Raw genomic sequence first — 20,710 nt, 5'->3', positions numbered from 1 at the left:
TGGTTTCTGTTACAATGAAGTATGGTTACCTGTTTCTGTAATTAGAAAATTCTGAATAATTAAGATGAGGTTTCTGTGATAGTATGAAAGCACTTGCAAGTGAGTAAGTCATTTTCTATATGGGGACTTGAGGATGGACATTGTAGAACACATGTTTGATGTCAATCTTATTACTTACAGATAGAGGGCTAATATCCAATTTATACAAAGAAAACAAGAAGTTAGACTCCAGATAATCAAAAACCCTATTAAAAATGGGGGTACAAAGCTAAACAAAGAATTCTCAACCAGGGAATATTGGATGGCCATGGCTGAGAAGCACCTAAAGAAATGTTCAACATTATTAGTCATTTGGGAAATGCAAATCAAAACAACCCTGACATTCTACCTCACACCAGTCAGATTGGCTAAGATCAAAAACTCAGGTGATAGCAGATGCTGGTAAAATGTGGAGAAAGAGGAATATTAATTCATTGTTGGTGGGATTGCAAGCTGGAACAACCACTCTGGAAATCAGTCTGGTTGTTCCTCAGAAAATTGGACATAGAATTATCTAAGAACCCAGATATACTAAATCTAGGCATATACCCAGAAGATGTTCCATCATATAACAAGGATATATGCTCCACTATGTTCATAGCAGCCTTATTTATAATAGCCAGAAGCTGGAAAAAACCCAAATGTCCTTCAACAGAGGAATGGATACTGACAATGTGGTTCATTTACACAAATGGAGTATTTTCAGCTATTAAAAACAATGAATTCATGAAATTCTTAGGCAAATGGATGGAACTAGAAAATGTCATCCTGAGTGAGGTAACCCAGTCACAAAATAACATACATGGTATGTACTCACTAATAAGTGTATATTAGCCCAAAAGCTTGGAATACCCGATATCCAATTCACAGACCATATGAAACTCAAGAAGACTAAAGTGTGGATGCTTCTGTCCTTCTTAGAAAGAGGAACAAAATACTCATGAGAGCAAATATGGAGACAAAGTGTGGATCAGAGACAGAAGGAAAGGCCATCCAAAAACTGTCCCATCTGAGGATCCATCCCATATAGAGTCACCAAACTCAGACACTATTGTGGTTGCCAAGAAGTGCATGCTGACAGGAGCCTGATATAGCTGTGTCCTGAGAGGCTCTGGAAGAACTTGAAAAATACAGAGTTGGATGCTCACAGCCAACCATTTAACTGAGCACAGGGTTCGCAATGAAGACCTAAAGGGCTGAAGGAGCTAAAGTGGTTTGCAACCCCATAGGAAGAACAATAATATTAACCAATCCCTCAGAGCTCCCAGGGACTAAACCAACAACCAAGGAGTAAACATTAAGAGACACATAGCTCCAGCTGCATATGTAGCAGAGGATGGTCTTGTTGGGCATCAATGGGAGGAGAGGTCCTTGGTCCTGTGATAGCTCAATGCCCCAGTGTAGAGAAATTCAAGGTCAGGGATGTGGGAGTGGTTGGGTGGGTGAGAGAACACCCTCATAGAAGCAGGCAAGGGGGGATGGGATAGGGGCTTTACAGGGACCAGGGACAAATGGGAAAAGGGATAACATTTGAAATGTAAAGAAAGAAAATATCCAATAAAAAATAAAATATGGAGCTGAAAGAAAAAAAAGAAAACTATGAAGAAAAAACTATGAAAAAAACTATGAAGAAAAACTGGAAGTATCATACACACACACAAGTCATAATGACCTCGGGGAAGAAAGGGTTTATGTGACTTACATATCTTTTGTCATAATCAGTTGACATAAACCAAGACAAAGAATAAAGTCATTATCCTGAAGGTTACAACAGAAGCAGAGACTATGGGTGGATAAGTACTGCTTACTGGCTTCTTCCGTATAGCTCAGCAGCCTGCTCTTTTATATCATTTAGGAACACTCACCCTTTGGTGGCACTGCTGAGTGAACTACACCCTTATATAGACGTGGCTACAGGCCAATCTCATAGGGTTATTTTTAACAAGAAAGATTCCTTATTTTTAGCTAAGACTAGGTTTGTATCAAGTTGATAAAAACAACTGGCACTGCCCATAAATCTGCATCAGAGTTCAAGGTGATAATGGTATATGAAACTTGGATGTTTTATTGGATTTTGGTTGACTTCGTCTGCATAAACATGGTAGAGGTTGGGTAGGTAAAGGTAAATTAACATACTAGGGGAGAGATTAGAAAGTATTTTAATTGGAGAAACAGGTTAGGGGGTCTTACAACTGAACAGAAAGGAACAGAACCTCTGGTGGGATTTGGGCAGATTGAGAAGTTTTTCAGGGTCCCAATAAGCAAATGTTTATTGCGGCTTAATTAAGGTCTAAAGTTGGATATCTATAGAAAGAACTGAATAAAGTTTAGTCTTGGAGAAAGGAGATGAGTTTCTTTGATTATTTATATTTGTATATGAGACAAGCGTGTCTATGAAGATCTAGGAGTTACATAGATCCCCTGAAGACAGACAGGGACAAGGTGCTCTAGGTAAAGTCATCAACTTTTACTCAAATATTTATGATCACAGACATCCTGATTCCTTTATATCTCCAAGACAAAGTTATAGTTGGTTTCACCCATACATCATAGAAGAATTATATGGCAAGGTGTTCAAATCCCCTATGGGATGTAATTATTATTGATGGAACAGCTCAGCTTTTGTTGGTCCATATTATCCTATACCCCATAATATTGCAAACCACTTAATTCTGAGTGAGTATGGAGACTCATATTACCACCAAATATAAACAAAATCCGATATTCATTGATATACTCAGATTCTAGGTCTATAACTCAGCCCAGTGGGGAAGAATTGGGAGATGAAAGGAATATGTAAGTATTGCTTTCCTGATTCATAATTACAGTCTAGGTTTCTATGGTTAAAGAAAGCCTTTGTAAGGTAGCTAATAGGTCAATGAAGGTTGTTAGGTTTTCAGGTAATTTGTTGGATGTTATTATTATTCACTGCCTTGTGGGAAACCTTTCTCATCACTTGTGGGAATCGTAAATTTGAATGCAACCTTCAAAAAAGATATGTTGCTTTCCATTTGTCATGTTGAATAGGGGACATAATGATGTAAATATTGTAAAAAGTCAGATTCCAGGAACATAGGTATTACAATTTTTTGTCTGTTGGTGGGATCTACAGAAAAGAAACAGAGACTCTTTAAAACTTGGGAAAAGTTATAGATATGAAAAGGAATGGAATGTGTGCAGGGAAAATAATCTTATCTCTGGGATCTTTTCATAAGGCCAACAAAGTTATTAATCCTCATATTTGTAATAATGAATTATATATTCCACAAAATCAAGAGAAAATGAAAATGGGGAAAATTCTTTTGCAACTGTGAGCAAAGCCACAGAGGAGACCAAAGTTTTATTCCTAGCATTACTGGAATAATCTGATTTCAGTAAACCTAGAATCTCTAATGCAGAAATAGGATTTGTGGTCAGTGTGGTCAATACTATCCTGAATATGCTCAGGAGTATTAATCATCCAAAGACAAAGATCAGGTAAGAACAAAATGCCTGGTGAGGTGACAGAAGAGTTGAAATATTGGTAAAGTTTTAACTCTGGTTGAGGAAGAGCAGAGATTCTGAAAATAGTACTTAGTATTCCTGTTTAAAAAGAAGAGTTGTACACTCTAAATTCCCTCATCCACCAAGTTCCTTCCCTCCATCCACCTCCTATAACTATTTTATTTCTCCTTCTGAGAAAGATTCAATCATTCTTCCTTGGACCCTCTTTGCTATTTAGCTTCTCTGGGTCTATGGATTATTGTGTGCTAATCCTGTACTTTATGGCTAATATACACTTATAAGTGAGTATATGTCATATATTTCCTATTTGGTCTGGGTTACCTCACTCAGGATGCTACTTTTTAGTTCCATTCATTTACCTGCAAAATTCATGATGACCTTGTTTTTGATAGCACAGTAGTATTCCAGTATGTATCCAAACCACATTTTCTTTACCCATTCGTCAGTTGAGGGACATCTAGGATGTTTCAGGATATTATGAGTAAAGCTGCTATGAGTATAGTTGAGTAGATGTCCTTGGAGGATGGTACAGCCTCTTCTGGTTATATGCTGGGTCTTAAGGTAGAAGTTTTCTAATTTTTCTGAGAAACTGACAAATTAATTTCCATGTAGATTATACAGGCTTGTACTCCCACCAGCAATGAAGGAGTGTTCCCTTGCTCCACATTCTGGCTAGTATGTTCTGTCTCTTGAGATTTTGGTCTTAGCCATTTTGATGGTTGTAAGATAGAATCTAATTAGATTTGCATTTCCCTGATGGCTAAGGATGTTGAGCATTTCTTTAATTGTTTCTCAACCATTAGAGGCTCCTTTATTGAGGATTCTGTTTAGCTCAGTATTCCAATTTTAATTAGGTTATTTGGGTTGTTATTGGGGCAGGAGGCAACAGGAATAGGGAAAGCAGGGGAAAGAGAAAAGAAATCAGTGTGGGAGGGCAATCTCTATGTCTTGCCAGAGACTTGGGATTGAAGGAGGCCCTAGGGTGTCTATGGAGTTACATTAACTGAGACGCCTAGTGATGGAGTTTATGGATCCTGAAGTGTCCACTTTCTGTAGCCAAGCAGGACTCCTAGTGGAGGGTTAAGGGCAACAACCAAGCCATAAAACCATTGACTCAAAATGTGTCCTGCCTACAAAATGTGCAGTGACAATGATAGAGCAGAGGAGGTAATAGCCAACCAATGACTGACTCATTGTTACCCATCCCTTGGGCAAGAACCACTCCTTGATACTATTAATAATACCCTGTTATGCTTGCAGACAGTATCCTAGCAGAACTGTCCTCTGAAAGGCTCTACCCAGAAGCCAATGGAAACAATGCAGATATCTAGAGCCAAACATTAAAATGAGCTAGGTCAGTTTTATGGAAGAATTGGGAGAAGGATTGAAGGACCCAAAGAGGACATGAAGACCAACAAAAGTCAACTAACTTCCACAGGAAGACCAACAGAGTCAACTAACCTGGATACTTGGAGGTTCCCAGAGACTGACTCACCAACCAAAGAGAGAGCATGGGCTGGATCAACTCCCAACCCTTCACATATGTAGCAAATGTGCAGCCTGATCTTCATGCTGGTCCCCCAACAACTAGAGTGGTCGCTGTCCCTAAACCTGTTGCATCCAGGGGATACCATTCCTCTAACTAGGCATCCTTTTCTGGCCTCAGTGGGAGAGGATGTGCTTATCCCTGAAGTGTTAATGTGTAGGGTGGAGTGTGGATAGGGTAAACCCAAAGTGGGGCTCTTTCTTCTCAGAGGAGAAGAGAAGGGAATGGAGGTAAAATCTGGGAGAAGAGGGGGCTGATATTGGAATGTAAAGTGAATAAATAAATAATTAAATAAATTACAAATATTGAAAACAAAGAGGGGAGACTCTGGTAAAGGTAGATAGTATTCCTGGTTAAAGTGAAACCCAAGTAGGATGTGAGCAGAAATTTGGTAATGGATATTGGGTACAGTGGCATACCTTTAGGATGATCCATCTCAGTTTACCTATCAGGCACTCAGTTTTCAGCACTACATAGTGGATTATTTGCCAGGACAGAAAGTAGAGGAGATTTGAAAAAATGAAATATTGACTGCTAATTTCAGTCACCTTAGGAGTCTTTATTCAACTTACTTTCAGAAGGACAGCTGAACATTTTCTTACATGTATAAATTAAGAAATGAAAATTTCATATACTTTTACATTAAGAAGTGTAATACTTACTGTAGCCAAACAGATGACTCAGTGGTTAGGTGGACTTGCTACTAAGAAAGAACTGTAGTCTGCTTTTTTTATCTTTCAAAGAGTATATTCTTCCCCCTTTTATTGGTTATTTTTTATTTACATTTCAAATGGTATTCCCCTTCACAGTTTCCCCTCCACAAACTTCCTACCCTCTCCCCCGCCTTTTGCCTCTATGAGGGTGCTCACCCACCCGGTCACCCACTCCTGCCTTAAAGCCCTAGCATTCTCCTACCCTGGGTCATAGAGCATCAACAGGATTAAGGGGGTCCCCTCCCGGTGGTGTCCAATAAGGCAATCCTCTGTTGCATATCCAGCTGGAGCCATGGGTCCCTCCATGTGTTGTAGTCTACTATCATCATTTGTCAGTCATTCTGAATTTCCTGTAGCTCTAACTCCCAGTGACCTAACAGTTCCCCCTTTTTTGACCTCTCAACTTTTCCACATTCTACTCCTTGCACTCTTTCAAATGTGTGGTCCCTTGTGTTTCACAAATACAAGCTCCTCATTATATATAATATTATTTATAGATATTTTCTCCAGTGTAGCCCTTAATATTACTGAAAACAACAAATCAAATTGCATAGGTCTGTCTCCCAGTCCCAATGAGGATATATGCACAATGACAATTTTGCATAGGGCTTAAAGAGCATTGAAAGAAAGGGGGCATTAAGATTGTAATTCCAGAGGATAAATATTTTTTCTGTGAGATTCTGTTTTATAGTTGTATCAGAAGCAATGTTCATAAAGTGTAGCCAACCTGACTACATTGAATTGAATATGAATATTAAATATGAATTGAACAAGGACAATAACATTTTATTTATCATTTGTGATATAACATCAAAATTGTATAAAATTTAAAATACAAGAGAATTTGAACAATGTAAAACTATGTTAAATATTATTTGAATAAGTATATCTAAATACATCCAAGTAAATATATTATATATATTTGAACAATGGGTGTTTCAGGTAGTATCATTACCATATGAAATATACAGATAAACATATATATGGTTATTAACATAAAAATGTGGATGATATAATCTTTTTATTGAAAATAAGACAGGAGAGGCATTAAGTAACACTTTTCATTTAATATGCCTACAGAAGATTGAAATATATTGATGAATAAAAGGAAAATTTCAACATAAATATTCATTATTATTAGAGAATATAAATTTTATTTTTCACATAAGATTTATATAAAATATTTTTATCCACAAATTAGTCTTTTACCAAACACCTTTTTTATTGCCTCTTTTACATCTTTGTTCCTCAAACTATAAATAAGAGGATTCAGCATTGGAATTACAATGCTGTAAAATATTGACACTACCATGTCATGTTCCAAGGCATAGCTGTCACTTGGTCTCACATACATGAAAAGAACAGTGCCATGAAATGTGGACACTGCCGTTAGGTGAGAACCACATGTAGAAAAGACTTTTCTTTTACCTTCAGTAGAGTGTGTCTTCAAAATGGCAGACAAAATGAAACTGTAGGACAACAGGACAATCAGGATAGTAACTACCTCAATAAACCCAGCACAGTAGAAGAGGAGAAGCTGATTGGTGTGGGTATCAGAACAAGAAATTGCCAGGAGAGGAGGGATGTCACAGAAAATATGACTGACTTCATTGGATCCACAAAAAGAGAGTCTAAATGTTGCCACAGTATGAATAATAGCATGTAAAATTCCACCCGCATAGGAAGCAATGATGAGTGGCACATAGACTCTTGGTGACATGCTCACTACATAAAGAAGAGGGTTGTGAATGGCCACATATCGGTCATAAGCCATTGCTGCCAAAAGAAAGCATTCAGTTGTACCAAAAGTCACAGCCAGAAACATCTGTGTGGTACAACCAATGAATGAAATGACTTTCTTCTCTGACACAAAGTCAACTACCATTTGTGGTGTGATAACAGAAGAATAACAGGCATCTACTGAGGACAACACACTCAGAAAGTAGTACATGGGGTTGTGCAGGCGAGAATCACCAATGACCAAAGCAATCAGTCCTAAATTACCCATGAGTGTGAAGAGGTAAATTGCTAGAAAAAGGAAGAAGAAAAGGATCTCCAGGTCAGCATTGTCTGTGAAGCCCTTCAATATAAATTCCGTGACTTCAGTGAAGTTTTCCATTTGGAAATCTCATAGAAGAAATTGAAAGTAGTCAATAAATCATAGTTGATATAACTGTAGATTATACAGTATTTTTGCTATGAATGAGGTAAGCTGTGTCTTTGTATGTATATCTATGCAGATACACACTTTCAGACAGAGATACATATTCGTGTACATATCACATGATTTTAAGAATTAGAGCAAAGAACAATAACATGATGACAATTTGAGGTTTAATACACTACTCATTGCAGAACCACACGGTGAACATTTATGTATACCCACTGTCTATTTAATATTTGTTTTTGTAATTAAAAAATATTCCCTTATATTTTACATCCTGAACTCAGTTCCCACTTCTTCTACTTCTCCCAGTCCCTCCTCCCTTTGCCCTCTCCTAAGGACCCATTTCTCCTTTGTTTCCCTTTAGAAAAATAGCAGGCTTACCAGGGCTATTATCAAAACACAGCATAACAAGTGACATTAAGTCTAGGAACAAAGCCCCATATTAAGGCTGGAAGAGACAACTCTTTTGGAGGAGAAAGTCCCAGAGTGAGAAAAAATCCTACTGATAGGAAAATCCCTACTGATAGGATTAAAAGAAGAACACATTCTATGGCCTCATAGCCATATACTATACGAAGATAACATACATCAGAACCATACAGGCTCTCTGTTTTACCCATAGTCTTAACTCATGATATGTCATTTTTCATTTTCTGTTCTACTTTCTGTTTTTCAAGCTATACTATGTACCTTCCTCCTTCCCCTTCTTTCAAAGTCATGGACTTTTAAATTTCAATTGTCTCTCTCTCTCTCCTTCTCTCTCTCTCACATATATGTGTGTGTGTGTGTGTGTGGTGTGTCAAACAAGAAAATACTGAAATTACATTTGTATACACAAAATGAGTTTTTGTTGTATGGTATATACAATCAATCTTCTAATCTCCTGATATATGTTACCACAAAGAAAAAAGAAGCATTAATTTAGTAATAGAGAGTGTAAAGGTGCTGAGATATTTGATACTGTGGGTCTTTTATATTTATAGGTTTGAAAAACCAATAAAATTTTATATATTTTCTAGACATATAACTGTGTTATATATAATATAGAGAAAATAGATGTATTCCTTCTTGAATTGTATGTCAACTACATGGTATACAGATGATTTCTATTAAGTATGTTTATTATAAACTACAAGAAAACAAAAAATAATCTAGGGACAATAATCATCTACAAAAGAACCTCTTGAGTTGCAATATATGAATGAAGCATTGTACTAGAATCACAACTCTAAATCTGTCAGAATTTCTACAGAATAATATTTTAAAATATGTATAAAAGTGGACAATGAATATTAAAACTAAATAATAACATGACAGAATGCCTTAAGAGAAAAACATATGGCAAGATAAAAATCTTTGAAATCAAATATGGAACATACAGACACATGTTGCTTTTCTTTTGTTTTTTTTTTGGTTTTTTTTTTTTTTTTTTTTTTTTTTTTTTTTTTTTTTTTTTTTTTTTTTTTTTTTTGGTTTTTTGAGACAGGGTTTCTCTGTGTAGCCCTGGCTGTCCTGGAACTCACTCTGTAGACCAGGCTGGCCTCGAACTCAGAAATCCACCTGCCTCTTCGTGTTGCTTTTTTAATACTTGGATTATATTCTATGAAACATTTTAAAACACAAATTATTTGTTAACAATTCATATCAAGAATTAATCTGTTTTTAGGGTTTCTTTAGTTTTTTGTTTGTTTTGATTGTTTTGTTTTTTTCAGGGGTAGAGTTAAGATTTCATCTTCCTATGAGGCCTTGACCTCATAGCAATCACCATTCTTCAGTTTCCCAATAGCTTTGGTTACTGATATATGCTATCCTGCTGACTTCTGCATGACTTACTCTTTAAAGAGTATGAAGTTGGTTAGTGATCATTTGATTATACTCATTTATTCTTTTAATAAATGAAGAATTGGAGTTAAGTTTCTTATCAATCAGATTTTTGTACTAGATGTGGAAAAAACAGATGCTTGTTTTAGGAAATCAGTAATTAAATACACCCCAAAGTTTATAGCCAAAATAATCAGGAGCCTTTATAATAGAATACTGAACAGTATATGCCCAGCTACTAAATTAATGTAAATCTGCTTGTATGCATTGTTATACAGTACAGAATTTCATGTATCCTAAGAAAAGAGTTAAATAATATATTTGTAAGAGGACAATATTTACAATTTGCTTTCATTGCACAGTTGCTTAAAAATCAAACTTCTGTACACAATTTATATCTTAACTTAAGGGAAGTGTTACATTTCATCATTCCCAGAGCCGTAACTCAGTGCAGAGACTATTATAATGTATGTGCTTTCAAGGTTGTTATGTAAACACCACCACCAGTTACACTACCTCCTTGTAAAACTGGAGTCCCCAATGCTTGTCCCAGAGAATTTAAGCAAATTCTCTTTCTTACTAAGTTTGAATATTTTCAAATAGATAAGCCTGCAAATTTTAAATAAAATAAATATTTATTTCACTTGATTACTGGATTGCATACTTAAGGTGCAAGTTTTAAATTTTATTGTTTTCTCAATTATAAAAAATGAGTAAACACTCTACAACAAACACTCATTTTCAGTATGCACACTTCATTTCAATATTTTCTTTCTTTTTTTTTCATGTTAAGAAGCCTAGCTGCTTGACAAGAATCTGATATGAGCCAAGGACAAGGAAATGGGCTGCTTGGCAGGAATATGACAAGATATTGGCTCAGATACTTTGGTCATCCTGATAAGCCCTTAGAAATAGTGATCATGGGAGTGTTCAAGGAATTTTGCTTATTGCCTTGCTTGTTCTTTGACTATTTGTGTTTATTGTCTTGCTTGTTCCTTGACTATTTGCATCTATTGTAATACTAGTTCCTCAAACTAGAACTGGCTTTAATTCTTGTATGTAATTAAAATGGTATAAAAGCAAAAAAGAGGAGGGGATGGCATAGGAGGACTCTAGGGAGGGGAAATGGGGAAAGGAGATGTCATCTGAAATGTAAATAAATAAAATATCCAATAAAAATAAAATAAAAAGAAGCCTAGCTTCTTATTTATATACAGACCTCTTAGTACATTATTTTTCTTAAGAAAACAGGAAATGAATAAAAGCTACAGTATCTAGTATAAAAAAACATTGTTGTATTTCAGATGTTAGTTTCTAGATTCCACAATTTCTCAAACTGTCTGAAATTTATTCTTACCCAAAGAAGAGCAAATGAAGGTTTGAATTTGCTGTAAAACTTGGTAATTTAAATTGTTTATATCTGCTTATTCAACTGTATTGAAACCCAAAGGAAGCAAACCCGGGAGAATAGTATCCAATTATGCCAAGCCCAGTGTGGCCCTGGTAGATGAACAGTGACAGGGTTTCTTCCCCTGGGACAGGGCCCCAGTGTGAGCCTACATGAGTGTTGAATACTTCTGTAGGCATAAGGCTTGTTTATGTAAGGTACATATTTTCTGGACCCACTAGCAGTGGAAGACTCTTTCCTTCCAAGGAATGTCCTCTTTGTTAACCTTAATGACTCCATGATAATTAGGAATGGCCAAATCCTGGAGTTGAAGGTGTGTCTATGTCTTGGCAAAATGGTAAACATTGGGACCTTCAGAACATCCTTAAGGCTATGAGAAAGAGTTATACATATCTGAATTTATAAAATATATAATTTCTCAACTATGCAAAAATTAAAAATGCAATAAGAAATACATGAAGGGCTTCTCAAATCTAAAGGAACAGAACCAGCTGTGCTGTGAGCCAACTTGTTAGAAAATTACTATGAAAGGCTAAAGAGATTTAGGGAGTGGTGATCACAGTTGTTCCCACCCACCTAAGATTATTTTGTTCGTTCTTTAAAAAGGCAGATAGATTCCTGAGTTCAGGATCATCCTATGACAGAACAAGTTTAGGCTCTGGAGTGATGGAAATGGTAACTTCAGGGCAAGGTCCCATCAAACTAGCTTATCATTTGTGTTTAACATTTGTGGGTCCTGAGTTCTATAAGAAAGTGAGCTGAACAAACAATGATGAACACGTCTTAGTAAGCAGCACCCCTCTATGAACTTAACATCAGGTCCTGACTCCAGGTTCCTGTCCTGCTTGAGTTCCTGCCCTTCCTGCTTTTGATGATAAACTATTACAGGAAACTGTGAGTAAAATATACTCTTTCCTACTCAGGAAAGAATGAATAATTCTTTCCTGAATATTATGAATAATTCATAATGTATGCTTGCTTTTTACTAGAATCAAAAAATCAAAGGGCTGATGTCACAGGATCCAGAATTGTAAGATAATTAAAAGAAAATGTGGAGTAAATGACTGTATTGATAGGTGAAATAAAAGATGGGACCTGTGTTCTGCAGAAGATGAGCTATCCAGAGATTTTTTTAGGATAAAAAGAGAGAACTGCTTGAAGAACTGACACACACAGACACAGCAAGCCAGACATGGAAACACAGAGAGCTCTTAGAATAGCATGTAGGCAGAGAAATCTCTAAAGAGAAAGCAGAACATAAAGAGAAACAGACAGGAAAAGCTGTATCAAACAGGACATGGGTCATCAGTTGGATTGGGTGACTTGACTGGGAGTAGTTTGTTTTCACTGCTCTCAGACATCTCTTCTTTCAGAAACCCTATTCAAGTTGAGCCTTGTCCTTGGCACAATAATGCAGAGGGTTGGGAATTTGAAAGGAGGTATATAGCAGTTGGGGAAGGGGAACTGGGGATAGCCACAAAATAAAAATTAAAAAAATAAAAATAAAAAAAAAGAAAATAACAAGTTAATGAATTACTTTACTTTTAAAAAGTATGATAAAAGAACAAATGCTTCTTTAATAAACAGATACCTGCTGAAAGTTTTTGTTCTTTCTTCAAAGACTAATTTTTTATTGAACAAACTAGAAGACTAGATTCTTATATTTTCAAATACATCATTTACTTTGATGATTTTCACTTCAGTTTACCTCCACGATTCCCAACGCTCTTGTAAATCACATTCTCCTTCTCCTGGATTCTTCTTTATATTTTATAATTCATAATTATAAAGTGATTCAACTTCATGTTAACTCAGCTAAACAATAAAATTATGCACACATGGCCCTGGGCTTATGACTCTTGTAGTCATGGTTTTGAGCTGGCTTACAGTACCAGATACAGAATGAAATGGGCCTCAAATCCAATCAAGTATTGTGTTACGCCCATAACAGTGCTATCAATATATAACAAGTAGCCACATTTGAGTGAATAGGGAAAATAAGGTACACATATATATATGATGGAATACTATCCATTTGTAAGAAAAATGGAATTGGCAGATAAATGGATGACACTAAAAAAAATATATATATATATTGGCTTTGGCAATCCAGATTCAAAAAGACTAGAAAGCTTTGTGCTTTCTCTTAACTATAATTCCTGTCTTCATATTTTCATATGTGACTATATAACCTGGAGTAGTCACAGAAAAAGAGAAAGCATAGGAGAACAAATCACAGGCAGGTGCCTAGGGGAGGAGCAGGAGAAAGTTGAATAAACAGAGGTGGCTTAAAATTGGTTAAGGGCAAGAGAAATAAAAACAGAAGGAGAGGGATGATAGAAGAATAAATAACACTAAAAATGTCTGAAAAGCCTTCAAAATATATTATCTTATATCTATTATTTCTCAGCATTTATTTTTATTACACCTTTATAGTTACTTTTGTTATGTGATTTGTAAATTTCCCTTTCCATTCAGATCCCATCTTCTCCTCTCTCCTCTCCTTCCAGTCCTTCCCTCTTACCTCCTCCCCCCACTCCCACCTCCTTCCACCCATCCCCCACTGCAGCCCTCCCTTTCTCCTATGAAAAGGGAAGGCCTCCCATGCATATGCCTTGACATATCAAGTTGCAGTAGTTCTAGGCACATCCTATCCTCTTCTATTGTGACTATGCAAGGCAGCCCAGTTAGGGACAGGGGATCCAAAGGCAGGAACCAAAGTCAGATACAGCCATGCTCCTCCTGTTAGGAGTCCCACATGAAGACATAGATGCACAACTGTTACATATGTACCACGAGCCACCAATTTGCATTCATTCCTCTTCTCTACTGGCCCTCTATCCTGTCTCTGTTCATACCTGATTCTGAACTTCCCATTCCCTCTCCATTTCCTCTCCCACCCATTTCCCTCAGTCCATCTGCCTCCCATAGCTATTTTATTTTTTGTTCTAAGTGAGATTCAAGCATCCTTGCTTGGGGCTTCCCTCTTGTTCACTTATTTGGGTCTGTGGAGTATAGGGACATCCAGTACTTTATTGTTAATATCCACATATACGTGCGTACATACCATTCATGTGCTTTTGGGTCTAGTTAACTCACTCAAGACAATATTCTCAAGTTCCAAACATCTGGTGCAAATTCATGATGTCCTTTTTTTAATGGCTGAATACTATTCCATTGTGTAGATGTACCACATTTTCTTTACCCATTCTTAAGTTCAGAGATAGCTAGTTTGTTTCCAGATTTTGTCTATTATGAATAAAACTTCTATAAACATAGTTGATCAAGTGTCCCTGTAGTATAGTTGGGTATCATTTGGGTATATTCCAGGGAATGGCATAGCCAAGTCATGAGATAGAATTATCCCTGGTTTTCTGAGAAGCTGCCAAATTGATTTCCCAAGTGGTTGTACAAGTTTGCACTCCCAACAGCAATGAAGGAGTATTCCCCTTGCTCCATATCTTAGCCAGCATGTGGTATCTCTTGTGGTTTTGATATTAGTCATTCTAACTGGTATAAGATGGAATCACAGAGTTATTTTGATTTGCATTTCCCTGATAACTAAAAACTTTGAGTATTTCTTTAAGTACCTCTTGGCCATTGAAGTTTCCTCAGTTGAGAATTTTCTGTTTAGCACTGTACTTTGTTTTTTAAATTGGGTTATTTGAGTCTTTTGTGTCTAATTTCTCGAGTTCTTTATATAGCCCTCTATCAAATGTGGGGATGGTAAAAATACTTTTTCAATATGTAGACTGTTATTTTGTCCTAGTGACAGTTTCCTTTGCTTTTCAGTTTTATGAGGTCCCATTTATGAATTCTTGATATCAAAGCCTGAGCCACTGATGTTCTGTTCAGGAAGTTGTCTCCTGTACCAAGGGGTTCAAGGATATTTCCTAATTTTGTTCTTTTAGATTGAGTATATCTGGGTTTATGTTGATGTATTTGATCCATTTGGACTTGAGTTTTGTGTAATATGATAGATACGTTCGTATTCTTCTACTTGATGATATCCAGTTAGACTAGTACCACTTGTAGCTACTTTCCTTTTTACATTGTATGGTTTTGAATTTTTGTCAAAAATCAAGTATCCACAGGTGTGTGCATTTATTTTAGAGACTTTGATTCAGTTCCATTGATAAACCTGTCTGTTCCTATACCAATACTTTGTAGTTTTTATTACTAATGCTCTTTTGTACAGCTTAAACTCAGAGATAGTGATATCTCCAGAAGTTCTTTTATTGTTGATGATAGTTTTGATTTTTCCTTTTTTGTTTGTTTTTCCACATGAAGTTGAAAATTGATCTTTCAAGTTATACAAAGAATTGTGTTGAAATTTTTATGTGAATTACATTAAATTTGTAGATTGCTTTTGGTAAGGTGGCTATTTTCAGTATGTTAATCCTAAGAATCCTATAAATTTTTCCATCTTCTGATGTCTTCCTCAATTTCTTTTGTCAGATACTTGAAGTTCTGTCCTTGGAGTATGACCTGTTGTACAGGTCTTTCACTAGTTTGGTTAGATTTACACCATGATATTTTATATTATTTGTGGCTGTTTTAAAGTGTGCCGTTTCCATAATTTCTTTCTCAGCCCCTTTTTCATTTGTATAAAGAAGGACTACTGATTTTTTTGAGTTAGTTTTATATCCAGCTACTTTGCTGAAGGTGTTCATCAGCTGTAGGTGTTCCCTTGTAGAATCTCTGGTATAAATTATATGTAGTATCATATCATCTGCAAAAAGCAATGCTTTGATGACTTTCTTTACAATTTATATCACCTTGATGTCCTTTAGTTGTCTTATTGCTCTAGCTAAAATGTCAAGTAATATATTAAATAGATGTAGAGATAGTGAACAACCTTATCTTGTCCTTGATTTTAGTGAAATTGCTTTAAGTTTCTCTCCATTTTATTTTATGTTGGCTTTAGCTTGATATATATTGCCTTTATTGTGTTTATGTATGAGCACTGTATCCCTGATCCAAGACTTTTATCATTACTGGGTGTTGGATTTTGTCAAAGACTTTTTTTCAGCATGTAATGAAATGACTGTATTTTTGTTTGTATGTTAGTTTGTTTTATTTTCTTTGTTTGGTGGATTATATTGATAGATTTTCATATGTTGAACCATCCTAACATCTCAAGGTTGAAGCTTATTTAATAATGATGGATGATAATTATTTTATCATATAATATTTGCCTTTTTCCTTTCATCTTTCTCCTGTTTCTCTGCTCTCTGTTCTCTCTCCTCCACCTCTCTCCATCTCTGTCATTCTTTTTCTGAATTTCATTGCTTCTTATCATATATATCATGTATATGTATGTATATATGTGTGTAACATATATAGAAAGATAAATAAATACATATGTGATATATTAATACAGAGATAGATAGATGATAGAAAGAGAGAGAGTGTGTGAGAGAGATACAGAGAGGTAAAGAGGACCATGTTATCTTCTGTGAGATGGAGTCTCTTAGATAGAGAAGGTATAAGTATGAAGTGTTAGCAAAATTGTTTCCTAAAAGCACCACAAGATGAATGCTAAAATGAAAAGTTGAAAAGGGAAATATGAGCATATTTGGAGAGAAAAAAATGTAAGAAATAATGTAATGTATTCTATAAAATAATAAAAAAATGAAAGTAACTACTGCATTTTGAATTCCTTAAGCTCCAGCATCAAATGAGAAATGCTGTCAAATACTGCTTTTAACTTGACATGCAGTTGTCTACTTTTTATTACAAATATGATGACCTTTCTCTAGACTAGAAGCTGAACCTTCGGACATTTTTCTATATTGTTGTATTCAACCAGGTAATACCACAAAGCAAAGCTTCTAAGGAAAACACATTTTTGTTTTTCTTAAATAAAATATTCTAAAATAAAATAATTTTAGAAAAATGCTTTTTTTTACTCTGTGTTTTAATTATGTTGTCTTTTTAATTAGTACTAAAAAAATATTTAGGGACACCATAAATTCACAAAACAGTCTGTGTTTTGTTTTAGTTACGGTAACTATTGCTGCAGTAGAACACCATTCCCAAAGCATTTGGGAGGTAAAAGGTTTATTTAACTTTCATTCTATATCAAAATCCATCTTTGAAAATGTATCACTGAAGAAAGTCAAGGTGGGAACTCAATCAAGGCAGGAATCTGTATGCACAAGCTGATGCAGGGGCCATGAAATGCTGGTACTTACTGGTTTGCTCCACATGGCTTGCTCACCTAGTTTTTCTATACAACCCAGGGCCACCAGACATGGGTAGCAGTAGGTACAATGAGTTAGGCTTTCCTCCAACAATCACTAGTTAAAAAACATTTCCCCAGGCTTGCCAATGGCCATTTTTTCTCTCCATTAATTAATTAATTAATTAATTAATTAATATCCCAATTGCTACTACCACCTCTTGGTCCAGGCATTACACAGTCCTATCCCCATCGTTCCTCCCAATCTTCTCTGAAAGGATAGAGATCCCTTCTGATTGTCCTCTCCCTAGCACATCAAGTCCTTGCAGGAATAGACCAATCTTTCACTGAGTAAGGCCAGCCTGGTTAGGAAAATAGGATCTACAAATAGTAAACAGCATTAGTATTAGTCCCATCTCAAATTGTTGGGGTACCAACATGAAGACATCTGTTATACATTTATGTGGGTGTTAGGCCCAGCCTGTGTATCCTTTTTGGTTCATGGTTCACTCTTTGAGAGCCCAACAAGGGTCCAGGTTAATTGACTCTGTTGGCCTTCCTGTAGAGTTCCTATACCTTCCAGGGCCCTTAAATCCTCCTCCAACTCTTTATTAAAACTCTACAAGCACCTTTCAGTGTTTGCCTGTAGATCTCTTCATCTGTTTCAGTCAGGTGTTCCATGGGCTTCTCAGAAAACAGCTATACTAGTTCCTGTCTATAAGCATTAAAAAGTATCATTAATACTGTCACAAATTGGTGCTTGTCCATAGGTCTATGAACCACTCAGTTTAAACTAGATAATGTCTTCTGAGTGTTCAATCCCATTGTTACACAAACCACCATCATGTAAACTCTACCTCATTGCCATGTCTGCTTATGTTATCATTTATTTATCCATAGCCAGTTGTCCAAGCAATTTTTTCCTGCAGTATCTATTATATACAATTTCTAAAAATATATTGAAATTTTAAAAGTCAGAAAAAGATTTTTGGTAATTAAATAGTAATGGTAGAATATTTTGAATTAAAAATAATATAAACACTGTTCTTTCCTTCTTATGTTTGTCTTCCAAGATCTTTATATAGTCTAGATAATAGTTTTGTTGGGTATGTGTGCCTCTTATTGAGTAGATATCCTTGCTGACCTTTGTTTAAGATGCTTTAAATTACCATAGCTATCATCTCAAACATCCGTTGTGCAGTTTCTACTCTGAAAAAATATTTTCAAGTAATTATACAAGTTATGAATTTTACTTTTAAAAGTTCTTTGTTTTTTCCCCCTTTTTATCCTATAATTGCTATATGGTTAGAAATATTGTCTTTTGTGTTTAATTTTTCATTTTTTCATTGACAGATTTCTTTGAAAATTTGTCCTTAATTTTATTCAGTTGCCTACATAGAAGTATTTTATTTGATTTTGGAGAGATGTCCACAATTTTCTTGCAACCTACGGTGCTGAGCTATATTCCATTTGGTTTTTCAGTGCACTTGATATTTCAATTTTTAGAATTTTACCCATAAAGTCTCATTAGCATGCCTGATGAAAAATGGGCCAAAGTAGGATGACATGAATAGACATGCCAAAGTGGATGATAAAAACACACAATGCCTCAACTTTACAAAAAGAACTATAGAAAATTAAGGAATATTGAGAGTAGAAAAAAATTCTTATAGGAATAGCACAGCAATTGGTTTTTCAATACCAAATGGCTAGCCCCCCCCCAAAAAAATATAGAATTTACATTACTAAGACTGAGCAGTTATATATTGTTTATAAATAAATATATATATGTATATATATGTATATATGTATATAAGTATACATATATTCATGGAATTATAATTAATCAGAAAAGAATGCATGCATTTTACAGAGAATGCAAGGTTATAAAAGAGGATTTTGGGGTAAGGAATTTATAGGGAAATGTAATTATAATATCATCCCAAAAATAAAATTAAAATAATGTTTTTAAGTTTTATGAACATAGTTGAATATATTCTCTTCCATGTAAATTAAATAATTTCTTTGAAAACATATGAACACATAAAGCATTCTTAGTACTGATACACTTCACCTGGTTTTTATATTCCTCCTAATGCTACAAACTTTACTCCTCTCCCTAGGTTCATGTATTTCTTTTATTTTCATGACAAACTATTTTATCAAGAACTCATTTTCTATTATACTTGGTGATCTCAGCCCTGGATACATGACTGTAGAAAATGACTTCTCTTTACCCAGAATCTGATGACTCTATATTTACTAGAATCTAACATTGATCAGTTCAGTCAGTTGATGCCCCTATCATCTATGACTTGTTGATATGTTCAGTCTTGTGTAAGCCTTGTGGAGACAAATAGAGCTATGGAAATATGATGAAATTGACATAACAAGTATTATTTCCCCACAATATGTGTGAGCATTTCCTCAGTTAAATTAATAAAAGATACAAAAGTAAAGATGAAGAATAGAGTAAACTGATCTGGCTGCTGTTTCATATCATGGAAAAGAAGGAGTTATATAGACTGAGTCACAAATGGGAATTTACATTATCCAGGGTAGGCCACAGCAATATGTGGCTATAACCATTGAAACAGTCAACACACAGAACCTTTAGAAAATTGTGTCTTTGCAATCTGGAATATAAGACTTCTTTCCTAATTCTTTACTGTATTCCTTAACTTGGAATTGTTAGGAATACACACACACACACACACACACACACACACACACACACACACACACACACACGTATATATTAACTCTGAGAATTCCCCTAAGGACTTGTTCAGTAATTCGGTGATTGCCTTAGGGTATTTGATATGATCCAATAATTGTCTTTTTCCTTGTCTCTCATAAAACCTGCTTCTCAATTTAATCCAAAAATATTGGGAGTTTAAAATAGAATATTAATCATCTTGAAACAATATGCCTTGCCATGTGTAAAAACAAAAATATATTATGGATAGGACACGGAATGAAGTATATCAGCTATAGGTCAAATACTGCTGACTACAGCCTATATGTGGATTCTAGAGTAATACATCCTTAAAGAATCAAATATTTGAATTTGGGTTCAAAGAAAGGGGGTATGAGAATTAAACAGTCATTCCTACATACACTTGGAATCTCAGTTATACACAAAAGTATATTGCAACAATCTGATAAAAATAAAATACCCATAGTACTGCATTGTGTATTTGAAATATTAAAAGTATCAATTTGATATTTAGCACAATAAAATAGAAAAAAATATAAGTGCAGTCTCATTGTGCTAAAATGTATCTGTGTGTTTCCTGTCAAAAATGGGCATCAGTATCTACTGCCA

At 35.3% G+C, this 20,710-nt stretch overlaps 1 protein-coding gene across 1 annotated transcript; it reads right to left on the bottom strand.

The window, feature by feature from the left end:
* Nucleotides 1-6,845: 6,845 nt before the first annotated feature.
* On the bottom strand, nucleotides 6,846-11,162 carry LOC117704384 (olfactory receptor 5T7). Its single transcript, XM_034496508.2, has 2 exons — nucleotides 11,148-11,162; nucleotides 6,846-7,929 (listed from the first exon to the last, which is right to left on the bottom strand). Exon 2 carries the CDS (start codon nucleotides 7,919-7,921, stop codon nucleotides 6,989-6,991), a length of 933 nt encoding a protein of 310 aa, XP_034352399.1. The 5' UTR covers nucleotides 7,922-7,929; nucleotides 11,148-11,162; the 3' UTR covers nucleotides 6,846-6,988.
* Between the last annotated feature and the right edge of the window lie 9,548 nt (nucleotides 11,163-20,710).

This window comes from Arvicanthis niloticus, chromosome 2 (assembly GCF_011762505.2).
Source record: "Arvicanthis niloticus isolate mArvNil1 chromosome 2, mArvNil1.pat.X, whole genome shotgun sequence".
NCBI classification, from domain to species: Eukaryota; Metazoa; Chordata; class Mammalia; order Rodentia; family Muridae; genus Arvicanthis; species Arvicanthis niloticus.
This window is presented reverse-complemented; position numbering and strand designations above follow the sequence as displayed.